General features: G+C 47.9%; 3 protein-coding genes across 5 annotated transcripts in view; 1 reads left to right on the plus strand and 2 right to left on the minus strand.

Annotated features, from left to right (window-relative positions):
* The window catches only part of LOC147010566 (uncharacterized), a 44671-nt gene extending 40524 nt beyond the window's left edge, over positions 1-4147 (plus strand). The window contains exon 4 of one of the 3 annotated variants that reach the window (XM_085858844.1): positions 3127-4147. In XM_085858844.1, the coding sequence (XP_085714970.1) occupies positions 3127-3206 (80 nt within the window). In that variant the 3' untranslated portion in view covers positions 3207-4147. Of the gene's footprint in view, positions 1-200 lie in introns of all 3 variants that reach the window. The other 2 variants (XM_085858843.1, XM_085858841.1) reach the window with 2 other exon arrangements.
* Positions 1-27674, minus strand: part of LOC147010565 (uncharacterized) — a 124829-nt gene that overhangs the window by 80861 nt on the left and 16294 nt on the right. The gene's annotated exons all lie outside the window — the stretch shown is intronic.
* Positions 3585-27674, minus strand: part of LOC147010568 (uncharacterized) — a 57065-nt gene continuing 32975 nt past the window's right edge. Inside the window, exon 5 of the mRNA XM_085858852.1 lies at positions 3585-3628. Coding sequence (XP_085714978.1) covers positions 3615-3628 — 14 coding nt within the window. The 3' untranslated portion in view covers positions 3585-3614. The remainder of the gene's footprint in view (positions 3629-27674) is intronic.

Here is a 27674-nt window from a genome sequence, read left to right on the forward strand (position 1 = left end):
GAGGTGTCAGTCGACCACCAGTCAGTTGCTGATAGCTGGTTGCAGTTCTGACAGCTTTGAGAGTATTTCACTCAGTTCCAGTCAGTCAGCACCAGTGAGTTGGTGACAACCTTAATGCCTTACAGCTTCTCACAGTGCCTCTCAGAGCCTCAGCTTCTCACAGCTCCTAACAGCTGTCCGTCGGTTGTGGCTCCTGGCAGTGGGTGATGCCCAAACCGTTAATGCTGGTTCTGCTCGAGACCTGCTCTTGGCGTATCTGATTCTTTGCGTCCCTGGTTCCTGGCGGTCATGACGTGACGTTGATTGGCGTTCAAGCCTGTTCGCGAGTGGGTGCACGGCAAGGCTGGGCGCTGGCAACGGACAAGGCACGCTCACACATTTCAGGACGTTTTTATTTGACATCGGATGACTTTTATTTGGTGAGCGAGATTGAATTTCTCTTCCTCCCTGAATATCTGCTGGGTACCCTTGTCTTGTGTTTTATTAAGTAAGGCATGGAGATAAGCCTCTGCTCTTTGTCCCTTTTTCTCTCAGTGCCTGATTGATTATTTTTTTACAAACGATTATTTCAATTGATTTTCTTATTAATAAATTGCTTTGTTGACATTCCAACCTGTCCGTGCTTGTCCTTTCCTTCCATTGATCCAGCATTGTCCGAACCTAGATAGACTAGGAGGTAATTACCACACGAATGCACCTGTAATAGTCGACACGCACCAGCAGTTAAACGCTCGACCGCCCTAATTAAGATCTAATCAAGATAAGATTGGTGCTTTGCTGAGGGTGCGCTCCCCATTCAGGAAACCACGTGACCTCTAATTAAACGGCAAAATTAGACGGTGGACACTGGAACTCGTGGTTAACTGATTGGCGTTCGTGATTGTAAAGCAACCCACCGTACCACAAAGTTAATCGTGCATGGTGGCCCCAGGTCCAGCTCTTCCGAGGAGAAACAGAGATTAAATCCCCTCATTATACACTCGGTACCCATAGCCGTAACAATATCATCACCCCGCACACGCGAAGTGAAAAGCGAGGTGAAGCAATTCGTTCACTTCTGTCTGTCTATCTCTCCGTCAATTTAAATTGGATATTATATTTTGAAGAAGCGGAACATGAATTGGAAAACAGACTTGTAGTTTTACCGTACTTTGGCTCTGCATATATTCCGATCAGTCATGTGCAGAGAAGAGCGAGATAATTTCTATTTAATGTCTGTTTGGCAGTCAAACAAAATTGAAAATCATTACAAACAGAAAATCTACTGTTTTAAAGGACGTCATAAAGGACACAAACAACACAAAAGACCCCACCCATGTCCTTGTTTCTCAAGACAGCAAGGGGTAATGTGTTTTAAGAACTCTCAAATTTCACAAGTACGTAGCGTGGAACCCTGACATTCGTAGATTCAACACTCGTGGACCCTATGTATTCACGGTTTATCAAATGTGACCAGCTTCTGCATTGCTCGGTTTCTTTTGGGTCCTCGGAGTCATTTGGATCCTTTGGGTATTTTATGTCTTCGGGGTCTTCTGGTTCCTTGGGGCCTTTAAGGGTTTTTTGAGTCTTCGGGGTCTTTAAGGTATTTTGGGTGTTCTCGGTATTTTCGTTCCTCAGGGTCTTTGGTTCCTTTGGAGCATTTAGGGACTTCTGGGTCATCAGGTGTCATTTGGGTCATCGAGGGGGGGGGGGTCTTTTGGGTCCTCTGGGTACCTTTGGTGAAGTATTTCAGGTTATAATTGTGGGTGGCATCAGGTCAACTGTCCAACCAATGGATGAAGAGTGGACATACATACATAATCATATACGAGGTGTGTTCAAAAAGTATCCAACCTCAAAAAGTATCAAAAAGTAAAGTTTCGTGCGTAAACAAATGAAGCTAGGGAGGCGTGGTTTGGTGCACGTATGTAGGCGATCCTAATCCGTATGCGTGAATATTTTCCCACTTGCAGAAGCTGTCAGTCACCGACAGACCGCCGATGAGTGAGGAAGTGTAAGTGAGCGGCGTCGGACTTTCGTTTTTGACAAAATGACGGATCACTGTGATCTCATCGCCAGTGATCACTGTGTTGAAGAAGTTGGGATCGCTGTTCACAGTCTCCAGCATGTCCTGTACGATCTCCAAACGGAGTTTCTTCTGCTCGATCTTTCGCAGCTTTGGCATGAACTTCGCCGAGATTCTCCTTAAGCCAAATCCTCAGTCACAATGGAATGAACGGATCCAATGCTGACGCCCACCTCGTCTGCAAGTTCTCTGATCGTGATTCGACGATCCTGCATCAGCAGGGTCCTCACTTGGTCAATGACGATCTCATTTCGGGATGTTGAGAGCCTACCAGAACGTGCTTCACTTTCCACTGATGTGCGACCATCTTTGAAGCGGTTGTACCACTCTTTTATCTGTGTGGTGCCCATTGCTTCGTTCCCGAAGGCCTGTTGAATCTTGCGGATCGTTTCCATTTGGGAATCGCCAAGCTTTACACAAAATTTGATGCAGTAGCGTTGTTCAAGTTTTTCCGTCATTTTGTCAAAAACAAAAATCCGACGGCGCTCACTTACACTTCCTCGCTCATCGGCAGTCTGTCGGCGACTGACAGCTTCTGGAGGCGGGAAAATATTCACGCATACGGATTAGGATCGCCAACATTCGTGCACCAAACCACGCCTCCCGAGCTTCATTTGTTTACGCACGAAAAATTAAGGTTGGATACATTTTGAACACACCTCGTACACTTGCTCCATTATATAGTCGTAGCCAAAAATATTGGCACCCTTGCACTTTTTTCAAATAACTCACAATTTTCTCCAAACATGAAATTGACAAAGTATTTGGTCTCCACAATTCTTTATTTCACTGTTAACATCACAGAACCTTTGTTTTTGATTCCTGAACTTAATATATCCTTTTAAATCAGAAAATAAAAAATGTCATTGACAAAATTATTGACACCCTCGACTTAATATTTGGTAGCACAGCTTTTGGACAAAATAACTGCAGTCATGTGCTTCCTTTTGCCATGAATGAGCTTCCTACACCTCTCGATTGGTAGTTTGGTCCACTCTTCTTATACAAACTGCTCCAGTTCTCCCAGATTTGAATGGTCTTTCCCCAACTGCTGTTTTCAGGTCTCCCCACAGGAGTTCAATGGGATTTAGATCTTGACTCATTGCTGGCCACTTCAGAACAGTCCAGCGTTTTATCTTGAACCATTTCTGGGTGCTCTTCAAAGTGTGTTTGGGGTCATTGTCCTGCTGCAGGACCCATGACTTTCGACAGAGACCAAGCTTTCTGACACTGGGTTGAACATTGCGCTCCAAAATGCCTTGGTAATCTCCCAATTTCATGTTAGAGGCAACACACATTCAAGGCACCCAGTGCCAGAGGCAACACAGCAACCCCAAAACATCACTGAACCTCCTCCATGTTTGACTGTAGGGAAGGTGTTCTTTTTTTGAACTCAACATTTTGTTTTCTGTAAAAATAGAGATGATGTGCTTTACCAAAAAGCTCTACTTTGGTCTCATCTGTCCACAGGACATTCTCCCAGAAGGATTTTGGCTTGTTCAGGTGTGTTTTGTCAAACTCCAATCAGGCTTTCTTATGTGTCTTTCTCTCAGCAGTGGAGTCCTTCATCCATCACAATCCAACAACAAAAGTAAAATGCCAAAAGATGTCATGATGGCAATCCATAAGAGGATTGTGGTGCCATATTGTGGCATCATAATGTTGTGCCATTCCTACCTTGTTTGGTTGTTTTTGAGATTTCATCCCTCTATGTTTTTATGTTTTTTTTTTTAAACACTTTTTAGGCTTCCAAGCAAAAGCAATGCATTGCTTGGAAGCCTGTTGTTCTTGCGAGGATTATTATTGTTATTCTAGTTTTTCTTGTTTCTGCAATTTTTTAGCATTATAAAATACTTCACGGTTTACATATTTTGTTATTTTGGTACGGATTAAATCCATCGATGTCATTAAATGGTTTTAATACTCGTTTCAGTTGATTTGAATTATGGTTGGATATGTATTGCTTTTGGAATGGTTCTGTCCAGTGTCGACCCCCCCCCCCCTCCCACAATCCTGGCCTGGTGTGGTTGTTTACCTTCGATTTCTTTTCCTAATAAAATGATGAATGTTTACCCCTTTGAATCCAGGCGGCCGGTTTACTGGCAGCTATTCAAACCTCCATATACCCAAATGGCTGGATTTTTCTCCAGGGAGCTCAGGGTGGGGGGGCCGAAAGGCCAAGGAGCTCAGGGTTTAAAGTGTTAATATTGTTGTGGGCCGGGGGCCGGTGGCGAGGACGACTGCCAGACGGAGCAGTTGGGCGGTCTCCTACCGAACACCGAAATTGAAAGGTCGTCACTCTGGAGTCGACGGGTCACTTAAAGGACCGTGGTCGCCAATATTTCGACGGCGTGAGGTAGGGTCCACTTGTCTATTCCAATTTACCCAAGTACTCACGCCATCTAACTACTGGGGAAGCAACACCCTCGGCCGACTGTCCAAACTGAGTCGCATGTACCGACTCGGGTCTAGCGTAACCGAGCGGGAGTTACCAGAGCCGCGCCGGTCCCAATGACAACTTACAGCCCAAACGGCCTCACTATTTCTCAAAACCGCACCGTGCTGGGTCAATGGTAGAAATGACAGGCAACGAACTGGAACATTTAACAGATATTTGTTTACAATAGGGAGGGAGACAGAGCAGACTTGATCACGAATATAATGCAATGTCATTTACAATGAGCACAAGCACTTAGTCTCTACTTACAGGATGGGCGCCACAGACACACACACACATACACCCAAAAGAAATGGGGCCGGTTGGCCTTTATTTGACCCTTCAGCTCGGGAGGGAAGGTGAGCTGAGGGTAAGAGTTCGGTCGGGCACCTTTCCGCCTGATGCGGTCTGGTCGAGACAAGCTGGTTCTGGGGGGGGGGGGGGGAAATCGAACCCACACCTTCGTTGCCGCACCAGGGACTGGGAATGACGCAACAGACGCCAGCCAGCACGAGAACGGATGAGACGAGACGAGCACTTGCGGGCAAGACAAGAACGCCAGCAGGCAAAGCGAGACGATCCCAGCAGGAAAAACGAGGGCAAACAAGGTGACGAGGCTTCTTCTTTTTGCCAGCCGGATCGCCCCCACTATTATTCATTCCTCACGTGAGGTGGGAGGGGTCCGTCCCGAGGTAACTCGCCTCCTCATTAGACAGGGGCGTGTTGGGGCGTCTCGATGGCCCGCCCCCCGAAGAGGCTCTGTAGTTTCAATTTTTGCATATGTACTGCCGAAGCGAGTACTGGTATTCTGGCTTCCCATTGGCTGGAGGAAACGCTCCATGCCCTTCTTCGGAGCGGAGCCTTGATCTGAGGCGATGGAGGCTCCGCTCACACCTTCAGCCAAAAACATGTGGGCAATGGAGTTGGTGCGCGAAGGTTTGGTTGGGTGGTGGAACGATGCAGGTGGTGTTGTTGTTTTTGGATATAAAAAAAACTAACTACAAAATAACTCGCAGCGCACATACACTTAATCGCACTTTAAACATAGGGACGGAACCCTAATGATAAACACTTATCGAGATAACTGAGCTCCGGGGACCACTGACTGTGTGCAAAAGGCTTCCAGATTCGTAACAATATGTTTATAAATTTGGCGTTGCGTGCACTATCCCAGAGACAAAGTAACTTCCTCAAGCCCCTGTCACACCTTCACGATTTAGCCAGCGTATGGCAACGTATCAAAATTTATCTAAAACGCTGGCGTACGCTGAACTGTTGATTTTTTTTCTGTTTTGGGCGTATAATAGTGTATTCATAACGAGTTGGACATATGCATAACGTATTAGTAACGTACACAGAACGTTTCGATAACTTATACCAACGAATGCTTAGCATGTTGTCCACGTTCACAACTTATGCCCAACGATAGTCTAACTTATGCATAGCGCGGCAGCGTATCGCCGACGATCACGTGGCGTAGCCTATTAAAAGGCTGCCGCTCAAAGATTCAAATCATAACCGCACTCGACATCGAAGTGTCAACATCACCGGATCCCTGTAGAAGGTGTACTGCTTGGTTATCCTTGGACCCACTCTGGTTAGCAGCTCGTCGAACATCATTGGGGGCATACGCAGGAAGTTGGTGAAGGGTGCATGGTCCTCGTTACGGAGTTCCACCATGAGCTGGTCATACATGCCAAACTGCCGTCGCCTCCCGATCCATGGTCTCACCCAGTTCCTTCTCCTCCATTCACCTCTTCTTCTCCTGGCTCTATTGGCATGCAACTGGTACAGTGTCAAATCGATGAGGTCATGTTGATGTTGGAGGACAGCTAGTAGGTATTCTCGTCTCAGCCTTGCCGGATTCTCCATCTCTCAGATGACATGGACATCTGCTCACCATGGAGTCTGGAAAACTGATGGGTTACTCCTGTGAAGCCCATTTTTATATACCAATTCCCCTAAACGCTGCCAATACGCCATTATACGGTAGCTGTAAGTTAGAAACACGTTCAGTAAGTTCTGTGGTCGTCCGGAAGACGTCAAACACGTCAATATGCATTTGAGATACGTTACACATAGGTTCAAAGCACATTACTCATAGGTTAGAAATAAGTTTCGGGTACGCTAAGCATTACCTCAACGTGTTTCGACTTATGAGTAACTTACAAGTAACATGTGTCGACGTGTGTCAACGATCGCATAACGTGCCTACAACTTATGGCCAGCGTATGCGGAACGTGTGAGTCATACGCTGGCATACGTCGACAAATTTTGTGCATGCTTGGCATACTACGACGTATGCCAGCGTGCTCTTCATGTATACAAAACTTACCCATAACGTTTCGACGTGTGCCAGCGTATTCGCCAAATTTTTCATACGTCGGCATACGCTGGCTAAAACGTCAAGGTGTGACAGCGGCTTCAGGTTGGAATAATCTCTTCAGCAGTTATTGAGGGAGGTTGGGCTCCAGTTTTATATCGTTTTTGGAGGGGAAGAAGAATAAGTACAAATTGGCGTTTTAGCGATCTCCCGATACGGTACTTTCGCGATGTATTCTGGCGTCTTTTTAAGTGTTGGTAATTCAGAAAACGTTCGAGAATAAAAGAAATTGGTTTCAAATGCTTATAACTGCACTCCACAGTAGTTTATTCACATGTCATTGTGTTCACATTTGAATGGGCGGCCATTGTTTTCCTGGATCATCCCTCTATAATGGGATACTACCGTACTCCATGATAGATTATGCTTGACCTTTGTGAACTTTTAACATTTTAAATTTGAACGAAATGATTTGGCTCCTTAAAATAAGTCAATCCCTAAGGAAACTCACATTATGTGACTCGTATACCGGCCCCATGAAAATGGCAACAGAGAATCCCATGCCGACTGCAGTTGCATCAACATGACTATCCCCTATTTTTAAATGTGAGAACATATTTTTAAAAATTGATTTATTTGCCTTTATTACATGAGAAAGGAGGCAGTTATTTTTTTGTCAGGTCAGGTTCGATCTGTGACCTGCTACAGGTACCATGTAAACCTGTACGAACCTGTTCCATGGTCGGGTTGTCGGCGACTAAACCGTCTCCCCCACCTGGTTTTCTGGTGAGGGGGGTGTTTGGATATGAACACCCAGCAGGATTAAAAACAAAACCTATCAAAGGGCGGAGGAGCTCCTTGTGAGCCAACGGCCATCCATATCTAGTGCCCAACTGTGTCTGCAGACGTCCTCCTGCAGTTGGGTTACTTCTTATTAGGAGGTTGGTGGCAGGATTTGCACTCCGGCCACCGTAAAACCCTTCATTCCGCAAAACGCAAAAACGCAAAAAAATCTGAAAACCCACTCCGTGGGAGTACCTCCTGTGCAGCTTCCCTTCGCAGGGCAGCTCACCGGATGACGGGATTGGGGCAAAGCCTTCGGGACCCCCAATCTTTGATAGGAGGGAAACCATGGGGTAACATCCCTGGGTCAGATTGCGGGAGAGTGTGTCGGAGTGGTGCTGAGGTGTCGTCCACCAGACGGCGGTCTCCTTGGGTTAACCTGAGGCGGTCCCTTCGGGTGGGTGCCTGGAATGTCCTATCCCTAAGAGAGGATGATCACCTGTCTCTGTTATCATCTGAGCTCAAGCGTTTGGACATCGGGATTGCAGCTCTCTCTGAGGTTCGGAGACCGGATTGCGGCGAGATAATGGTGGGTGGTTACACCTACTATTGGTCTGGTCGCTTTGATGGTTACCATACCCAAGGAGTTGCTGTAGCTGTGTCCAATAAGCTGACCCCAATGATAATTGAGGTAACACCGGTCAACGAGCGTATTATGAGATTAAGGATTCGTCACTCCTTAGGTGTCATTTCCGTGGTCTCTGTTTATGCTCCGACTGAGGCGAGTGATCTCACCGTGAAGGATGCATTCTACGCCATGCTCGAGTCTGTGGTTGATCAGTGCCCCAGACGAGATACACTTCTAGTCTTGGGGGATTTCAATGCATCGACTGGAACTGATAGGGATGGTTATGAGGTGTGTGTTGGTCCCCATGGGTCAGGAACTATGAACCAGAATAGCACTAAGTTCCTTGACTTTGCAAGAAGTCATGGACTTAGGGTGGCTGGTTCATGGTTTCAGCGCCCACAAGCTCATCGCTGGACTTGGTATTCCAACGCTGGCGGTGTGGCAAAGGAGATTGACCATGTCCTCATTGACGGTCGTTGGAGGATGATCCAGAACTGCAGGGTCTACCGGAGTGCTCAGTTCCTCAATACTGACCACAGGCTTGTTGTAGCAACTCTAAAGCTGCACCTTAAATCCTGGAGAATGGTACCATCCCAGCCTAGGCTGGATGTTGCCAAGCTCAGGGATGAGAGAGTAGCTGAGGAGTTTGCGAACAGGCTGAGTGGACACTTGGGGAGTCTGGGTGCTTTGGGGGGTCCTGAAGAGTTGTGGAGTGCCTTCAAGACCACCGTCCTTGATGTTGCCGGTGGATGTCTTGGAACTCACCGCAGGGCAATGAAGAATTTTGTCTCTCAAGGGACACTGGATCCCATTGACCAGAGTCGCAGGGCCAGGCTGAATGGCAGAGCTGAGCTGTTCAGGGAGCTGAGGCGTAAAACTGTACGTGCACTGAGGGTGGACAAGGAGGCCTATGTGCGAGGAATCTGTGAGGGGGTAGAGCATCACCTGTGGACAGATGATTCTCGTCCCGCTTACAGGGGAATTCGCGCATTACGTTCATCCAAGCCCATCCCTCGGAGCACTACAGTTCGAGCAGAGAGTGGTAGGCTCTTGACAGGGGAGTCTGAAGTGAAGGCCCGCTGGGCCGGTTACTTTGAGCGGTTGTACCAGGCTGATCCCCCAGCTGTCGAGTTGGACGTCAAGGGTGTTACAATCCCTGTTGCTGACCCACGATTCAACTGTGGTCCACCTTCGCTTGTGGAAACACGGGCTGCGGTGAACCAGTTGAAACGGGGCAAAGCTCCAGGGATTTGTGGCATCCATGCCGAACTTCTCAAGGCTGGTGGAAATGCTGCACTCGTGTCGTTGCATGCACTTTTGTGCTCTGCCTGGAACACAGGCATCATCCCAACTGACTGGAAGAGGGGCCTTGTTGTCCCTCTCTGGAAAGGGAAGGGTGATCGCCAAGACTGCAACAACTACCGAGGGGTGACGCTGCTCTCAGTGCCGGGCAAGGTCTTTGCTCGGATAATTCTTGATAGGGTTCGCCACCATCTGCTTGAGCACCAGCGTCCAGAGCAGTCAGGCTTTACACCAAAGAGGTCAACGATTGACCGTATCCTTGCCCTTCGTGTCCTCACCGAACGCAGACGAGAGTTTCGGCAGGGGCTGCTTGCAGCCTATGTTGATCTCTGTAAAGCGTTCGATTCAGTGAATCGGGATGTCCTCTGGAGGATTCTTGGTCTTCGTGGGGTGCCACCAAAACTGATCGATCTGATGTCTGAACTCTACTCTGGTTCTGAGAGTGCTGTGAAGTGTGGTGGTACCACCTCTGACTTATTTCCAGTTGTTACTGGAGTTCGTCAGGGATGTGTACTTGCCCCCACACTTTTCAGCACTTGTATGGACTGGATTTTAGGGAGGATGGCGGAGAGATCAAGTTGCGGTGCATCGTTTGGGAATGTCAAGATCTCGGACCTTGATTTTGCAGACGATGCAGTCATCTTTGCGGAGACTTTAGATATCCTTTTGGGGGCCCTCGAGGTGCTGAATGAAGAGTCGGAGCTGCTGGGATTACGGGTTTCTTGGGTCAAAACTAAGATCCAGGCTTTCAGTGACATCTTGGATGCTGCTGTCCTGTCTGTGTCTGTTTGTGGTGAGGATGTTGAGGTCGTGGAGAGATTCACTTACCTTGGCAGTGATATTCATGTCTCTGCTGGCTGCGAGTCAGAGGTCAATAGACGTCTGGGTCGGGCCTGGGGAGTCATGGATTCACTGGATCATGGGGTGTGGCGCTGCCGGTACCTGTGCGGGAGGACGAAAGTCCGAGTCTTCAGGTCCTTGGTACTTCCAGTCTTGCTCTATGGGTGCGAGACTTGGACTCTGACCAAGGATCTGAGACGGAGACTCAATTCCTTTGGTACCAGGTATCTTCGGAGAATCCTTGGCTATCGCTGGTCGGATTTTGTGTCCAACGAGCGGTTGCTGAGAGAGACTCGGATGAGATTTGTTACCTGCATAGTCCGTGAGCGTCAGTTGCGGCTGTATGGACATGTGGCTCGTTTTCCTGATGCTGATCCTGCTCACCAGATTCTCTCAGCGAGGGAGTCTCATGAGTGGAGGAGGCCAGTGGGCCGACCACGTGCCTCATGGTTGCAGCAGGTTGACCACCATCTCAAGGAGATGGGGATGGGCCTGGCATCTGCCTGGGGGATGGCCAGACGGAGGCCCCTGGAGTACCGACGGAAAGTGGACGCAGCGACGCGCTGTTCTGGCACATGCTCCCATACCTGACCTGACCTGAGGCAGTTATGAGATGATATGACAGATGTTAAGATAATGAATGGTATAGACAAAATAAGTGCAGAATAATTATTCAGCAAAGTAGACAGTGATCGGACCAGGGGCCATAGTGTGAGAGTAAAGAAGAGAAGAGTGAAGATGGAAGCAAGGCATGGGTCTTTTACTCAGAGAGTAGTTAATGCATGGAATGGTCTCCCTGGAAAGGTAGTGGCAGCAGAAACGGTAGATAAGTTTAAATTGTATTTAGATAGGTACCTGGAAGTTATGGAGATAGAGGGGTATCGGGATATTGGCATGGTTTTCAAGTAGCTTGAGCAACTGATGGGTGATTGTGTGGAGTGTTGTCTGTGGGGGGGGCTCTCGTGAAGGGGTGGTGTGGTTTATGTTGCATTTCTCACCCAAGAACCGCCTTTGCTCAATATTTTCTTTCATGGACAACACAAGTGCTTCTTGGTAAAACACGTCGCAGAATCAGCAAACTGTTATGTCCACATATGATTTCAAATCATTAGTGTTTGTTTTGTTGCAAAATATGTAGCAGTGAACACATTTTTTTTTAGCAAGAAACCAACAATAGGTCATACACTGGAAAGTGCGGAGCTCCAGAAATGCCCTGTATGAGCACACAGACATGCTCATCAAACTTTTACTCTTAGTTATCTGAAGTACAAATACTATTTCATGGTAAAACACATATATCAATAACTAGCAAATACAAGCCAGTGCTTCGCTGATAAATGTGTGTTAGTCAGTGTGTGTGTGTGTGTGTGTGTGTGTGTGTGTGTGTGTGTGTACGCGTGCACGCACGCCTCCTCCACAACTCCAAAACCATGAAACCGAGCAGCCTGAAACGTTGCATGTGTGCATCGATGGTACAATTGCAGGTGAAATAATTAGGACTTAGAGTGCAACCACACACAGCACTGAACTTGTCAATAGATTAAAAGAACCAGTCAGATGTTTTCTAACACAGGGAGCTACAGTCAGCAGATTAAAACAAGTTTTCTTTGAGATGCTAAAAATGACATGAAAATAGAATTGGTGAAATACAATATGAAGAGTAAAGATATTATTAACGACACACACACACACACACACACACACACACACACACACACACACACACACACACACACACACACACACACACACACACACACACACACACACACACACACACACACACACACACACACACACACACGTCGGCGACATGGGTGGTCGCTACATAATTGCATACTAGTCATACAGTTTTTGACGGATCGGGCTGAAAATTTTTGACAAAGAGGTTGATTATGGTGCGCATAAAAGCCTGGAAGCCGATTTTTGATTTTCGAAAAAAACAATTTTTTAGGTTTTTCAAAAATTTCAAAGTCCCGTTGCTAGGCAACGGTGGTGTCCATAGCAACGGTGCTCAAAAGCACAGAACTAGATCCTGGTATGAACCTACCTGTCAAGTTTCATCAAAATCGGTTGACTCCTCTGGTCTCCAGAGCTGTCTATTCCATACAGACAAACAAGCATACATACAGACAGACGGAAAAAGTGAAAATAAGGGTACTCTCGCGGCCACCCAATATATATATATATATATATATATATATATATATATATATATATATATATATATATATATATATATATATATATATACCATTAAAGCCTCCTTCAGTGGTTGGTAGGAGGCAAGAAATATGGTAAAAAAAAACCGTTTATAAATAACCAATTGAATATTTGAACAACAGTTTGATTCAGAGGTGAGTGGGGTGGTCGTGCTGGTTGGTGGACATGTTATATTTAAGGTAAGATGTGCATGATTTAATGTATTATCATAAGATAGAATGTGTGATGGGAGTTGTAACTATGTTATGATGCATTAAATCCTTGAGGAAGTAGAGTTTGATTTGTGATGTTGTATTGCTGGGTTGACTAACTGCATTTACGCAACTGAGCTTATGGATATACTGATGTAGGTAATCAACTGATGTGGATCCGTGACCAAGGTTGTGGATCCGCCGTTTGGAGAGGTTCTGGGCTGAAAGCATTGAAACCTCGAGGAAGAACGGTGCCCAGCTGATGGTCCGTGCAGTTGGAAAACCATTAATTTGCTTACATGTTAAGATTCTTGAGCAAAAGGAACTATGTTTTTAAGTTAACATAATTTACAACAATCCTTTAAATTATATTATATTTCAGGAATAGCCGGTGTGTGTGTGTGTGTGTGTGTGTGTGTGTGTGTGTGTGTGTGTGTGTGTGTGTGTGTGTGTGTGTGTGTGTGTGTGTGTGTGTGTGTGTGTGTGTGTGTGTGTGTGTGTGTGTGTGTGTGTGTGTGTGTGTGTGTGTCTCGCAGACTCTTCCAGACAGATTTTGATTTGGAGTAAACCATCAAAAAGATTGATGTTTAAAGCTGTCGTAAAAATTAACCCGAGAGTGCACAATAGTAATGACGGGCCAAATGGCCTCATTTCCTTGTTTGAGGTCAGTCTCTTGATTTTCAGACATACAAGCACATACAGAGAACTGCCTTGTGGAGGGGGTTTGTGTACGATCTGACCATGGGTACCCCCAGCACATATGCAAATATTTGTGTGGACTGACACAGCCATGTGGGTGAAAATCATGTCAGCTCCCCATCCTCACGGGAGGGGGTGGGGGGGGAGTGATTTTAGGGGTTGCGTCTAGTACCTGACCTTGGGTACCCCCAGCACAAGTGCAAAATTTGGTGGAAATTGGCCAAACCAGTGTTTTTCTGCAATTTTTATACTTACACACACATATATACATGCAGAGAATGTCTTTGTGGAGGGGAGGATGGGCGGGGGGGCGGTATTTGGTGATTTTTGTTTGTGACCTGAACCTGCCCACCCACAGCAGGGATACAAAATTTGGTGGAGATTGGTCAAGGGGTGTGGAATTGTACAGAAATCAAAGAAAAAGAGCGTGCACACACACACACACACACACACACACACACACACACACACACACACACACACACACACACACACACACACACACACACAGTTGCAGGCTGGCATCTCAGGTATTACTTATCAACGTTGAAGAGACCAAGGCGTTGAACATCACTCCCCAAAATCTGTAGCGCAGGTCCTGATACTTCCACATTGCTGATAAGTCTGCGGACTCTCAACCTTTGCCTGTCACTCGCCTAACTTTCCAGGGTGTGAGGACGGACATCCTCGCAACAATATGCTCATTAATCTTGCAAAATGCAGGTGTCATGCTCACCACCAGTCAGAGTTCCCTTTACCACCTGCCTTTCTGCCCAAGTACAATCCTATTTTTCTCACAAACAAGCTCACCACCATCCCATATCATCTGGCATCTAAACAATGGTTCTTTCTTTGCCTGCAAACAAACACTCAACCCCATAATTCCTGCTACCCACAAGCTTGTTATCCACCCATTCCTTTGTCAGTAAATCCCATAACCACCGTATCCCTAATTCCCGAATGTCAGTAAGCTGTCGTCCATCCACTGTCTTACTCTTTATTTCACACTGTTTGGAACTGTAAAGATACAAAAAACCCCACAAATTCAATGATGGCAAACAGACATTGGCAACAAGCATACTATGATGAAGCATCACACCAGCAAATTCCAGGGAAATAATTTTGGAGAAAATGTGAGGAAATGCAATATTGTGAAAACCACATCCCTTTTGGATGCTATTCATGTATTAAAAGAAGAGGAGAAAATTTGATAGCCTTTGAAACAATGTGTGGAGTGAATGAGAAACAAATGATCCAGAAAAAAATGTTTTCTTTAAAATGTAACATGTAAAATGCATTTTCCTTGCACGAGTTTGTTTGTCCGTGAGAAAGTAGAGATGAGTAGTGAGCAAGTATGTTCTTCCAAGGAGAGCGCTCGCCAGGCTTCTCTTGTTTGCATCTCATTGAGTGGGTGTTGGAATGTGGAACGGAATCCTCCCAAGGTCCAAACTACCAGAATCCTCCAAGGGTCCAAACTACCCTTCGTGTTTAGGATCACATTTCAAGGACAAGGTTGTGAAATGTTACTGTTTTCAGATCTTTGTTCCAAGGACTCCTTTGAGGATTGAAACAAAATCCTGGACAGCCTCCAATTGTAGTTTGTTGTAAATATTTTCTGGTATCGTTTTTATTCTTGCACTGAGATTCTCTTTTGTTACTCCCATTTCTCCAAGTATCAATGGCACCTTATCGGCACTCAGATTCCAGGTTCTTTTAATTCCACTTTTTCAGATCTTGGTACTTGGCCATGTTTTCTTGATTTTGGCCAACGTCACTGGGGATGAACACCTCCATTTGCAATGCTGCCCTTTCCTTTTAATGTTTGAGTATTGTGTCCTTCCGCAACACCTTGGCATGCATGTTCACAGTTGATGGGATGGTTCGGTGATACACAAATACAATGTCTTAATTGTCCCTTGGTTTAGCTTCCAAGATTCTTCTAGGGCTGGGATTTTGAAGTTTTTGGATGTGTGCCGGTGGATTACTGGACGTGTGCCGGCGGATTACTGGACGTGTGCCGGCAGATTACTGGATGTGTGCCGGCAGATTACTGGATGTGTGCCGGCAGATTACTGGACGTGTGCCGGCAGATTACTGGACTGTGCAAGTGGATTACTGGATATGTGTGTCGGTAGATTACTGGACATGTGCCGGTGGATTACTGGATGTGTGCCAGTGGATCATAGTTCTGCCTTTGTGTGTACAGCTGTTGTTGTGGTAAGGTTATTTTTGTTTATCATCCCGGGAGGTGATGGTGCTTCTCTTTCATCCTCACATCATCTGCCTGCACTCGTCTGATTAACTTAATCCTGCCATTTTCTTTAAGCCATTGGTGTATTATCCTTAATGTTCGGCATTTAATAAAACTTCTCATCACAATTAAGCAGATCTCTTACTACAAATGACAATTTGTCAACTATTAACAGAAATTTGACACTTTGTTTTATTATTGTCTTTTGACTTCTTTGCAATTTTTCTTCCCATTCATATGACTTTGCATTTCCACTGGTATATTTGAGGATGAAGCAAATGCTTTCTGAAAAAAATGAGCATTCAAAAGGTTTCACTCGTTGGTTGTTCTCTCCATTTGGGTTTCAGGAGGTTTGAGTAAGTTCTCCCTGAACTCAAAATCTCTATGTCCTATTTGGTAAAGGGTCACAATTCATGAAACAAACTGTGAAAATTCGTTCTCATAACCTCAATCCAAGAGCTCTTTTCAAAATGTTCGCTCAACCTCCATTAGTAGTTTATTTGGAGTGATATTTCCCAGAATTATTTTTAAATACTCAATAAGGGTTTTCTTTATCATTTCTGTAGCTCTGACTATCACTGGTGCAATTTCACCTTTCTTCCATTTCCAAGTCCTCTTGGCCTGAGTTTTCAGGTCCTGGTACTTGGTCATTTTCCTGATTTCCGTAGCAGTTAGTCCAAAGTCATTCGGAACTTAAACCTTGATCAACGGTGCCGACTTCATTTTTGTGTTTGAGCACCATGTCCGGACGCAATGCTTTGTTTGCAACGTCTACACTTGATGCGATCATCTTGTCATACGTGAGCATTATTTGTTCATTTTCAAGGATCGGATTTGCTTTGTGTTGCCATGATTGTTCTTTGACCGGTGTCATAAAATTTTCATCCCCCATAAAATACTCATCCGGATGAGTATTTAATGCATTAAATACTCATCCCCCCCATAAAATATTCATCCTCCCCTAAAATTTATCAAAACTTTTTACATAAATACAAAATTTATAGCATTATTACATCATGTTACCTGTAATACATGGTTCCTATATGTCTATCCAGGTAATTATAATACACAGGGTGTCATCTGTGGGAGCTTGGGCCCTGGGGGCCACTTAAGTCCAGATGGGTATTAACATGTAACTGGGTATAGAAAAGTATTTTATGACTGCAGTATAACCTCGAAGGTTATTTTATGGGGGTAGATGAGTATTTTATGACTACAGTATATGGTAGATGAGTATATTATGGGTACAGTATAGGGTAGATGAGTATTTTATGGCTACAGTATAGGGTAGATGGTTATCTTATAGGGTGTAGATAGGTATTTTATGACTACAGTGTGGTTATTTTATGAGGGGTAGATGGTTATTTTATGGCCACAGTGTAGGGAAGATTGTTATTTTATGGAGCTAGATGGGTATTTTATGACTACAGTATAGGGTAGATGGTTATCTTATGGAGCTAGATGGGTATTTTATGGGGGTATATGGGTATTTTATGGCCACAGTAGAGGGAAGATGGTTATTTTACGGGGGTAGACGGTTATTTTATTGCTACAGTATAGGGTAGATGGTTATTTTATGAAGATAGATGAATATTGTGACGTCCACGGGACTTGAACAGTCCCGCCAACGTAGAATGAGCCGAAACGATGGAGGCGATTTATTTGTTTATAACCCAAACATTGCGGTTCTAATCGCTCTACCGCAAACGGGACGAGGAAGGTGGCACGAGTCGCTTTTCACTGAGTTGATGATGTTTATTTGTTTTTTTATAATTACCAGAAATAACAAGACTCGGCAAGAAGAGGGATCCGGGGCGATTCGACGGGATGGTGTGGGATCGGGCGTGGGGAAAAAACACAGACAATTCCAATGAATATACAGTTCTCAATCCCTCTAAGGCGCCAAGCACACACACACACACACACACACACACACACAAAACGTAGCTATCTCTGGTGGTCAGGCTGGACCGTGGTGTGGACGCAACTGTCCCTGGATCGGCGCCGGACGAGCCGGCCTTGCTCTCGCCAGGGGGGGGGGGCAGGAGAAACCGCGGTGCTGTCGACCTCCTGGTCCTGGCCCAAGTCCGCCCACAGCCGCCAGGGAACCAGCTCCCGCGCCAAGCCGCGAGCAGGAGAGGGAGGCAGGTCTGCCCGACCCCGTACTCCGAGTCAGCAGAACCCCAGAGCCAACCGAGGCGAGGCGCGAGGCTCGGCAAGGCTCCCAGACACGATCAAGAGCACGATCGACTCAGCACAGCAACCAGGACGCTCTCTGCCGCCACAGCTTCCACACCAAAAAAACACGATCGTTCTGGTTGTAATCTTCTTCTTCTTCCTTTTCGACCCCGAACAGAACCTTTTTATCCTTCGTCCTCGTCACTCCCAATCGAGCCGTTTATTGGCCCACCGCCATCGCCTTCCGCCAATCGTGATCACCGGGCGGAGCCATCCGCTGCACTGTCCTGTGACGTCACGGCCAGTCTCCAGAGAATACCAAAAAGGGGTTTACGCAGACACACTTACCCTATCCCGTGTCCCTATCTAATTACGTGACAATTATCATCTCTCCCCTTGAAGAAATGAACATTTACTAGACAACTTATCACCACTGAATTGCTACTTATTACATCGAGATCCTGGTAAACTCGAACAGCATGGCATACCAAATTAAACATCCTAATTACCCTTTGAATGCATACCCCCCCTCAAACGTAACAATGCCCCCTCCTCTGGTACCGCAGCTCCTGCAAGGTATATCACAGGCGCTACCGTACCAGCCTTAACACTTACTGACTCACACCTAATTAACCTAACGAAATAAAGTAGGAGGGGCAATGGGCAGCGAGTCGCAGCTAACTTACCTATCCTGCTTAATGTACTACCCCCTTATGGCCTTATCCTCGCCTAAACAATCATTCGTTTTTTTTTTGTTTTTTTTTATTTTATCACATGAGAGCACTGAGCGAAGTTGCACTCCATCCTCCGGATCATCGCTCTTGCCCAGCACTCTTCCAGTGATCTGGGGAGGGAAACAAAAGGTTCCACAAAAACACAACACTTATACTTTACATTCCTACTCTAAGCCTTAACGACACTATTCACAGGATATTTACACTTGACCGCCTCCCCCAGTGGATGCTAATAGACCCAGCGTTACCTGGGGAGCCAATTTTCAAATTTGCTTGCCCCAAAATTATGCGGACATCATGCCCTTGCTGCACCTGTCAAGTTGTGCGGGATCGAGTGGGACTCACACATCTTCACAACACTCACACCATGGTCATCATCACATTTCTAGGTCATGGTCCTCATTTTAATCATGCAGGCTGAATCCCGTCGTGGCCGTGGGGTGGGTTACCACAAGATGATGGGGGCATCTCAGGTGCAACCATGCCCACAGGTAAGCTTTAGTCCAACCCGGACGTTTCTCCGCCCCGCTCCCTTTGATTCCCTCCCCCCTGGTAGCCATCAGCTCTAATCCTGTACAACACTCTGGAAGGGGTCTCACTGGCTCCTCTGGCCTTCCTGGGTCGCCAAGGTCCTACCCGCCTTGGTCGCCCAACCAGACCCTCTCCCAGTTGCCTCCAGACACTGTCACCGTTCGCCACCAGGGGTGAATCTCCTTGAAGGGGGTCACAATTCCCGCTCACCGTGAGCTTCAGCAATCCCTGCGGACAAGCACATCATCCCCACCCACAAAACCCACATGACTCCCCCACCCCATCGGCCTTACATGTGACACCTGCATTTCTAACACTTCACCGACCATGACCTTCCCTGTTACCACACCATGTCCAATAAAAAAATCAACGTGTGCACCATACATTTCACTTCTTAACTTGAAACAACTCATACAGCACTTCTCCTCACCCGATCCACGCACAAGCCATTGGACAGCCACTCGTGCCCGCTTTGTTACCAATTACCCATTGTCCCTATTGTCACTCTAAAACCCAGCAGCACTTACAAACCCATGCCAATTTTTCCACAATTCACTTTTTTCACCAAAGGAGGGCACTTCGCCACAATCTCAGCAGCCGAGCATGGCCGTACATGCTCAGCTCAATCTAGTCTCCCCGACCCCCGACAGTGATCTCCGGACCCGACCTATGTAAGGGCACCTCGGATAGACCTGGCGGTTCAGCAGGAGGATTCATCCTCTGAAGCATTTGGGTAATGCCAATTTCTCCCAGCCCCCCTCCTCTGATCCTGGATCTCCGCCTGTCGGACCGTCACCGATGGCCTCTCGGGCACCCGACCCGGCCGCCTCCACGAGGCCAGCCTGGCTGCGCACTCAGCCGCTCGGTGAATGGTGGGTGGATTCTGTAGCTCCACTAGCGCTCGGACCTCAGGGTCCGGAAGAGCAGCTAAAAATTTCTCTAGTGCCAGTCTGTCCCACGCCTCCACTGTTAGGTCCCGATACGCGATCCTGACTGATTGGTAAATGTCCTGTGCCAGCTCCTGCACTGTCTCACCCGGCTTTAATCTGCGGTGCTGGAGCTGGGCCCGCACCAGATCACAGTTTGCCGCGAACCCAAACCGACGGCTCAACGCCTCGCAAATGTGGGAGCTGGTCAACATCCCCTCCGCGATCACGTTTAACACATCTGCGGCTGGTCCCCGCAACGTTGCCACCAAATTCCCTGTACGTTCCCGCTCATTCCACCCGTTTAGTCGGGAAATGCACTCAAATTGCGTCAGAAAAGCTTCAATGCTCCCTGACCCGTCGAAATTTACCAGCGGGATCACTTTTACGGTGGCCCGCTTCTCAGTTTCTCCCTTGTCCGAATCCAGCCCAGGGATCAAACACCCTTGTGGCTGCGTATCCAATTTCGGAGCCCACTGTGGCCAAAGATGTTTTGTGGTGAGGGTCTCATGGGTCAATTTTGCCTCCTGTTCCAAACGTTGAATGGACCGATTCACCTCTTCCCGCAGGATCTTCTGGGCCCGCACAACCTCCTCCAAGGCTCCGTCGCGAGTTTGTAGCTGCTCCTCAACCAACCCAGACACTCTACTTACAAAAGATGGCTCTACCAGGCCTTTATCCAAAACTTCATCTTGGCTCATAATTTTATCTTGTGCGTCCAAACGAGCCTCCAATCCTTTTACCTCCTCCGCCAAATTCATCCCTTGCTTCCTCAGCTCTCCCCACTCTTCAACTTGCAGCTGCATACGAGCATCCACACAGGCACGATGACGTTCCAGGCTTTCATCCACTTTATCAACCCGAATGTTCGTTGCATCAATTTTATCTACCAATTTTTTCCGTATATTTTCCCCCTCCAATGTAATTTCTACCTTTGTTTCCTCCAATCTATCCTCGAATTTACTTTGTATTTCTCCCAATTTAAGATCCACACACTCCTGCATCTCAGTTTTCATTTTCTCCATCTTTTCCCCCAATTCATCCCTCATTAAATCAATCCGTGCACCCAACCGTTCCCCCATTACCCCCAATCGATCCGCCATCTCTGCCCTCTGTGCCACGAATTGATTTTCCATTTGTGCCGTCATTTCTGTCCTCTGTGTCACGAATTGATTTTCCATTTGTGCCGTCATTTCTGCCATTTGTGCCCCCGGTGCCGTCATTTTTGCCCCCTGTGCTGTAATTGCACTCATTAAACGTTCCAACATTGTCCAGATAGTCATCGTGCCGGTTTCCGGAGCTGCCGGCTCCGTTACGGGCGATGAAGCACGGTCCACGCTCGGAATGGGGGAGGTTCCAACCCTACCCCCGTCTCTCCCCTCTTCCCCCGACTCGCTGCCAGACACGTGGCCTTCCTCCTCAAACATCTGCACATCCGCCATGGTGCAGAAGTCCCGTTTGCCGCCAATTAATTTAAATTTGAAAAATCCCGCCAAAATTTTCCCGCGCTCGCGCGCTTTTCTGTAGTAATTTTATATTCCAATTCGTGGCGAGATTTTAATCCTAGTATATAATTTAGAGGGGTTCGAACATCCAACACCCTGACACCAATGTGACGTCCACGGGACTTGAACAGTCCCGCCAACGTAGAATGAGCCGAAACGATGGAGGCGATTTATTTGTTTATAACCCAAACATGGCGGTTCTAATCGCTCTACCGCAAACGGGACGAGGAAGGTGGCACGAGTCACTTTTCACTGAGTTTATGATGTTTATTTGTTTTTTTATAATTACCAGAAATAACAAGACTCGGCAAGAAGAGGGATCCGGGGCGATTCGACGGGATGGTGTGGGATCGGGCGTGGGGAAAAAACACAGACAATTCCAATGAATATACAGTTCTCAATCCCTCTAAGGCGCCAAGCACACACACACACACACACACACACACACACACACACACACACACACACACACACACACACACACACACACACACACACACACACACACACACACACAAAACGTAGCTATCTCTGGTGGTCAGGCTGGACCGTGGTGTGGACGCAACTGTCCCTGGATCGACGCCGGACGAGCCGGTCTTGCTCTCGCCAGGGGGGGGGGCAGGAGAAACCGCGGTGCTGTCGACCTCCTGGTCCTGGCCCAAGTCCGCCCACAGCCGCCAGGGAATGAGCTCCCGCGCCAAGCCGCGAGCAGGAGAGGGAGGCAGGTCCGCCCGCTGCCCGACCCCGTACTCCGAGTCAGCAGAACCCCAGAGCCAACCGAGGCGAGGCGCGAGGCTCGGCAAGGCTCCCAGACACGATCAAGAGCACGATCGACTCAGCACAGCAACCAGGACGCTCTCTGCCGCCACAGCTTCCACACCAAAAAAACACGATCGTTCTGGTTGTAATCTTCTTCTTCTTCCTTTTCGACCCCGAACAGAACCTTTTTATCCTTCGTCCTCGTCACTCCCAATCGAGCCGTTTATTGGCCCACCGCCATCGCCTTCCGCCAATCGTGATCACGGGGCGGAGCCATCCGCTGCACTGTCCTGTGACGTCACGGCCAGTCTCCAGAGAATACCAAAAAGGGGTTTACGCAGACACACTTACCCTATCCCGTGTCCCTATCTAATTACGTGACAATTATCATCTCTCCCCTTGAAGAAATGAACATTTACTAGACAACTTATCACCACTGAATTGCTACTTATTACATCGAGATCCTGGTAAACTCGAACAGCATGGCATACCAAATTAAACATCCTAATTACCCTTTGAATGCATGCCCCCCCCTCAAACGTAACAATATTTTATGGGGGTAGATGGGTATTTTATGGCTACAGTATAGAGTAGATGAGTATTTTATGGGGATAGATAGGTATTATATGGCTACAGTATAGGGTAGATGAGTATTTTATGGGGGGTAGATAGGTATTATATGGCTACAGTATAGGGTAGATGAGTATTTTATTATAACTTCTCAGTTTCTGATTCCTAATTTCATCATCACCATCATCATCATCATTATCGTCACAACTTGCTTTCTTTTTCCTAATTCCATCATCGTCATCATCATCATCATCGTCGTCATAACTCGCATAACTCTTTCTTATTCCATCATCATCATCATCATCATCATAACATCATCATAACATAACAACTCGGTTTCTTTTTCCTAATTCTATCATCAATATTATCATTATACAACTGGAATTTCTTATGCCTCATTCTATCATCATCTTCAATATTATCATCATAGCAACTCGGTTTCTATTTCTAATTCCATAATCATCCTCACCATCACAGCAACTCGGTTTCTTATTTCTAATTCCAAAATCAATATCATCATCATCATCATCATCATTATCATCACACAACACTTTTCATATTCATTGTCCTTAGTTAACATAAAATAACCGAGATTTTACCTTAATTATTTATTTATTTGTTTATTTCAGGAATGCAACAACAAGTCCAACTTTAGGAATAAAGCAAACACCTTTTGCTTGAGAGATGGGACTTTGTATTACAAGCATAAAAAGCATGGACCAGTTAGAGTTGTCAAGCCTGAGGAGGTTCCAGTTATACTCAGAACGTGTCACAGTGATCTGTTGTCAGGACATCAAGGCATAAACAGAACTTGGGAGAAGGTTAAGAGAAGATACTATTGGCCCTCAATGATGAAAGCTGTTGAAGACTACATCACCCACTGTGACCAATGCCAACGCCAAAACCATCTAGCGAAAACACCATCATCACTTCATCCTATCCCGGTGAAGAATACAGCTTTTCATATGCTCGGGATGGACTTAGTCGGACCTCTTCGGATGACAAGCAATGGAAACAAGTATATTGTTGTGGTTACCAAATTCGCAAACCACCATTCAGGTCCCTTAGGTGAGGTATCTCGGTAAGTGCATGTGTAGTTAGGCCCAAACCCGTTGTCTAGTGGGAATACATGTCATTTATGCGAGCTGCGACTCTTCAGGATAGCCGTTTTTCTTTTACTATCTTTATTTTGGACCAACCGCCATGATCACAACCACAACATCAACCACCGACCACAACCACCGCTTCACCACAACCGCCACGACCTTCACGCACACCTCACAACCGTAGCATCGCCACCGTTCTTGCCCCGCTGTGGGTACCGGTGTTGGACTCATGCAGAACGCGCGTCGAACAGCGTGTACAAAATCACGGATTTTCTGCTTCAAAAACGGATCAAAAACGACACACGCCCACTTTTGCCGTCCAATCGGTGAGCGAGGGGCGATTTTGGCCCCGCCTCCAGAACGATCGATATATGCAAATTTGTGGATCAAAAGCCTTCGCGCCCACTGTTTCTCGGGCCAATGGGGAGCGAGGTGAAAGGTCAAAGGGAGGGGGTCAAAGGCGAAGTTACGGGGGGATAAAAGGACGGTGTTCGTCAGTCAGAAGAGAGTCGCAAACGAGAACGAGAAGGAGTCGGAACGGAGGGGACGAGTGTGGAAGACTGGAGCCCGGCCTGCAGTGGCTGGAGAAGCTGAAGAGAGTCGGACGAGGGGGTGCTCGCGTCGGTGCCAGGAGCTGCACGCCCGAGGAGGCCGGCAGCGCGACCTGGCCGAGGTGGAGACGCACACCAGGGATAATAAAGATCCCTCTATACCCCGAGCATCAGCAACCCCCTCCTGTTTCCCCCGCGCTGAGATAGTGCGACCAAGGGGGCCCCGTTCCCACCCCCAGCCAGGCACTGTCCACGAGGCCCGCGGGTTGCGGGGCCATCGCGCTCCGCGTCTCATCACCAGACGGGTAGGCCCGACCCGGTCTCGGCCTCAGGCCTGCCCCATTCTTGGGGGATTTCTTTTCCTTGGTTTTGGGTATGTGTTGTCGGCGCCGTCTGTGAAGTAGAATTGTATAAGTGTTGCCGTGTGCTCGGTAGTCGGTATTAGCTCTGCACTGTGTTTTCACTTTTATGTTTGCTTTTTGTGTAAATGGAATTGTGTTTTCTTTTTTTGTGTGCATTTGGTGGAATTGTATTTGTGTGCTTTCCGTTCGTCGCGAATAAATGTGCTTTATTGTTGAACTGTTCTCCCGCTTCGCTTCGTCTTTTCCTCCATTGAATCCCCATCTTGCTTCACGTAAAGGGTTGGTAGTGGGCTGAATACGCCCGATAATTAATCGAACCGTCGAGGTCGACGATAACACCGCTCGGTTATTCTGATAGTACGGAACGGGTCGCTAAGTGGCCCGTGTCCGAAGCTCGACCTGCGGCGAGGTGCGATCGCCCGGTCTACCCTCCGCGTGGGTCCTTAGGTAGTTCGAATTTGGCGACCGACCCTCTCCGACGCGGGGACTGATTGGCTCGATCGCGGTGAGACCGAAAGGGCCACCCGTGACTGGTTCCCGGCGTTAGTCCGAGAGGGTCACGACTGGATTGTCCGTCCGGTGGGCGACGTGCCGCGATTCGAGTTACGTGGCCGTCGCACGCCGGCGGGCGCGAAGACCGCAACACTGGTGTCAGGAGTGGGATACACCATCGCCCTCCTCGCGGCACTGGTATCGGAGAACAGGAAAACGGGCTCTCCTGTCTCCAATTAAATTCACGGGAATCGGTCCAGGGGGTGAGAGAAGCGACCCCGATTCCCTCCAAATTACGCAGCGAGCAAATTAACCCTTCACGAGAAGCAAGATGGCGTCTCAAGGCGAGCGGGAGCCGGGGGGTATTAGAAATGTATATGTGTAATAATGTAGAGTCCATGGTCCAGGATGGAATCCCGAGCAGGAAATGTTGATTGTGCAGGAACACGGACTCGCCCAACTGAACCCAGGGCCCGAGGTGGGTGCGGCAGCGGCCGCGGTGTATGACACCTCCCCCCTCTCCACCAAGACCCTTCCCCAACCCTTGCCGAAACGGCTCAGCTGAGTGCATCCAACATGGCCAGCTTACAGCCATGCTGGCGGCAATGAACGAAAAGATGAATGCAAAAATGATCGAAAAATGGATGCAAACACAAATGAAATGAAAAACGAAATGAAAGACATGAACAAGCAAATGAATGAAGTGAAAACGATTTATGGATGCGAATACACAACAAATAAACGAAAAGATGGATACAAAAATGAACGGAATGGAAACAAAAATGAAAGAGCTGCGGGGTGAGACGCAGAACATGGGCCAATGCCTGCAGGCGGGCATGAAGGCAGTGTGCACGGAGCTTAAAATGGCGACTCCACGTGTGGGAGCAAACGAGCTGGGTGGGGGGGCAACGGCTGACAGGCCCGCCGTGCAGGCGGGTGAAAAATACCCGTGGGAACGTGTTGGGCGAGGGTCGTGACGATGACCGAAAGGGAAAAATTAAATGGGGAGACCAAAACGTGTGAGACGAGACACGAGGTGACGACAAAGGAAATAATAATAGTTGAGACAAGGGAGGTAAAGGGTGAAGAGTTGGCAGTGACGGTAGCCGGGAAGGGAACGACAGAGGAGAGACTGCACGGTGAGGACGGGGTAAGTGACGCACACACACACACGGAGGTAGTGGAGGATAATGGGGGTGAGCTCGCGGAGCGTGTAGGGACCCGGTGCGAGCAGCGGGATGGCCTCCTCCAGGAACGAGGGGAGGGAGTATGCCCCTTGAGGCGAGTCACGACCAGGTGAGTTCGGTCGTGTTTTGCGAGGTTGAGGGGACGAGTGCTGTGGACGGGTGCACGGAGAGCTTGGGGGGTATAGAGGCCCCGGAGACCCTTGTGGGGACACGAATCCCCAGTGTAGTTGTCCCTGTGTGTGTGGTGCAAGGCGTGAGTGCGTCCCCGTGTGTGGAAGCGACCCCGTGTGTGAGTGGTGTGGTGGCGATGGTGCTGGAGTGCGTGCTTCCCAGCACGCCGTGTTTGGATGAGGAACCGCGTGTGGAAGAGGCCGTGTGTGTGAGTGAAACGGCCAGTATGAGTGAGGAACCGCGGGTGAGTGCCCCCGCGTGTATGAGTGAGGCACCGTGTGTGGAAGAGACCGCGTGTGTGAGTGTCGCCGTGTGTATGAGTGAGGTACCGCGGGTGAGTGCCCCCGCGTGTGTGGATGAGGCACGGTGTGAGAGTAGTGAGGCACGCGTGAGTGAACGGCCGTGTGCAAGGTCGCTGTGTGCAAGGGAGACCGTGTGTGTGAGAGAGCGGTATGTGAGGGAGATGTCGGTTGGCATGCGGGAGCACGCAGCCGCATCTCCCGGTGTGAATGTGATGGTGTGGACTGTGTGCGTCGTAACACGCAGGTGTGCGTGGGTGGAATGGAGACGACGACGGCGACAGAGGAGAGAAAGCCGAGTAGCGGCTGTAGTTGTTTCGAGGACCGTGCCGGGTTCACCCAGCAGTGAGCACGCGGTTCGAGCTGTGCAACGCACGAGACCACCACGTGCTCGCTTGCGAGAGTGAAGCCCCGGTCCGGAAACGCACGCGGTGGATTTGCCGATCCCGCGGACGGACAAAGTTTAGGCAGGATAACGGATTTGGACTGGACGGGTTCTCCACGCGATCGTGTGTGTTAAGCTCCAACGGGCAAAGCACATGTGTTCGCGTGGGGAACCCC

This window comes from Eptatretus burgeri, chromosome 16 (assembly GCF_056783735.1).
Source record: "Eptatretus burgeri isolate ZD-2024b chromosome 16, Ebu_testis_v1, whole genome shotgun sequence".
Lineage (NCBI taxonomy): Eukaryota > Metazoa > Chordata > Myxini > Myxiniformes > Myxinidae > Eptatretus > Eptatretus burgeri.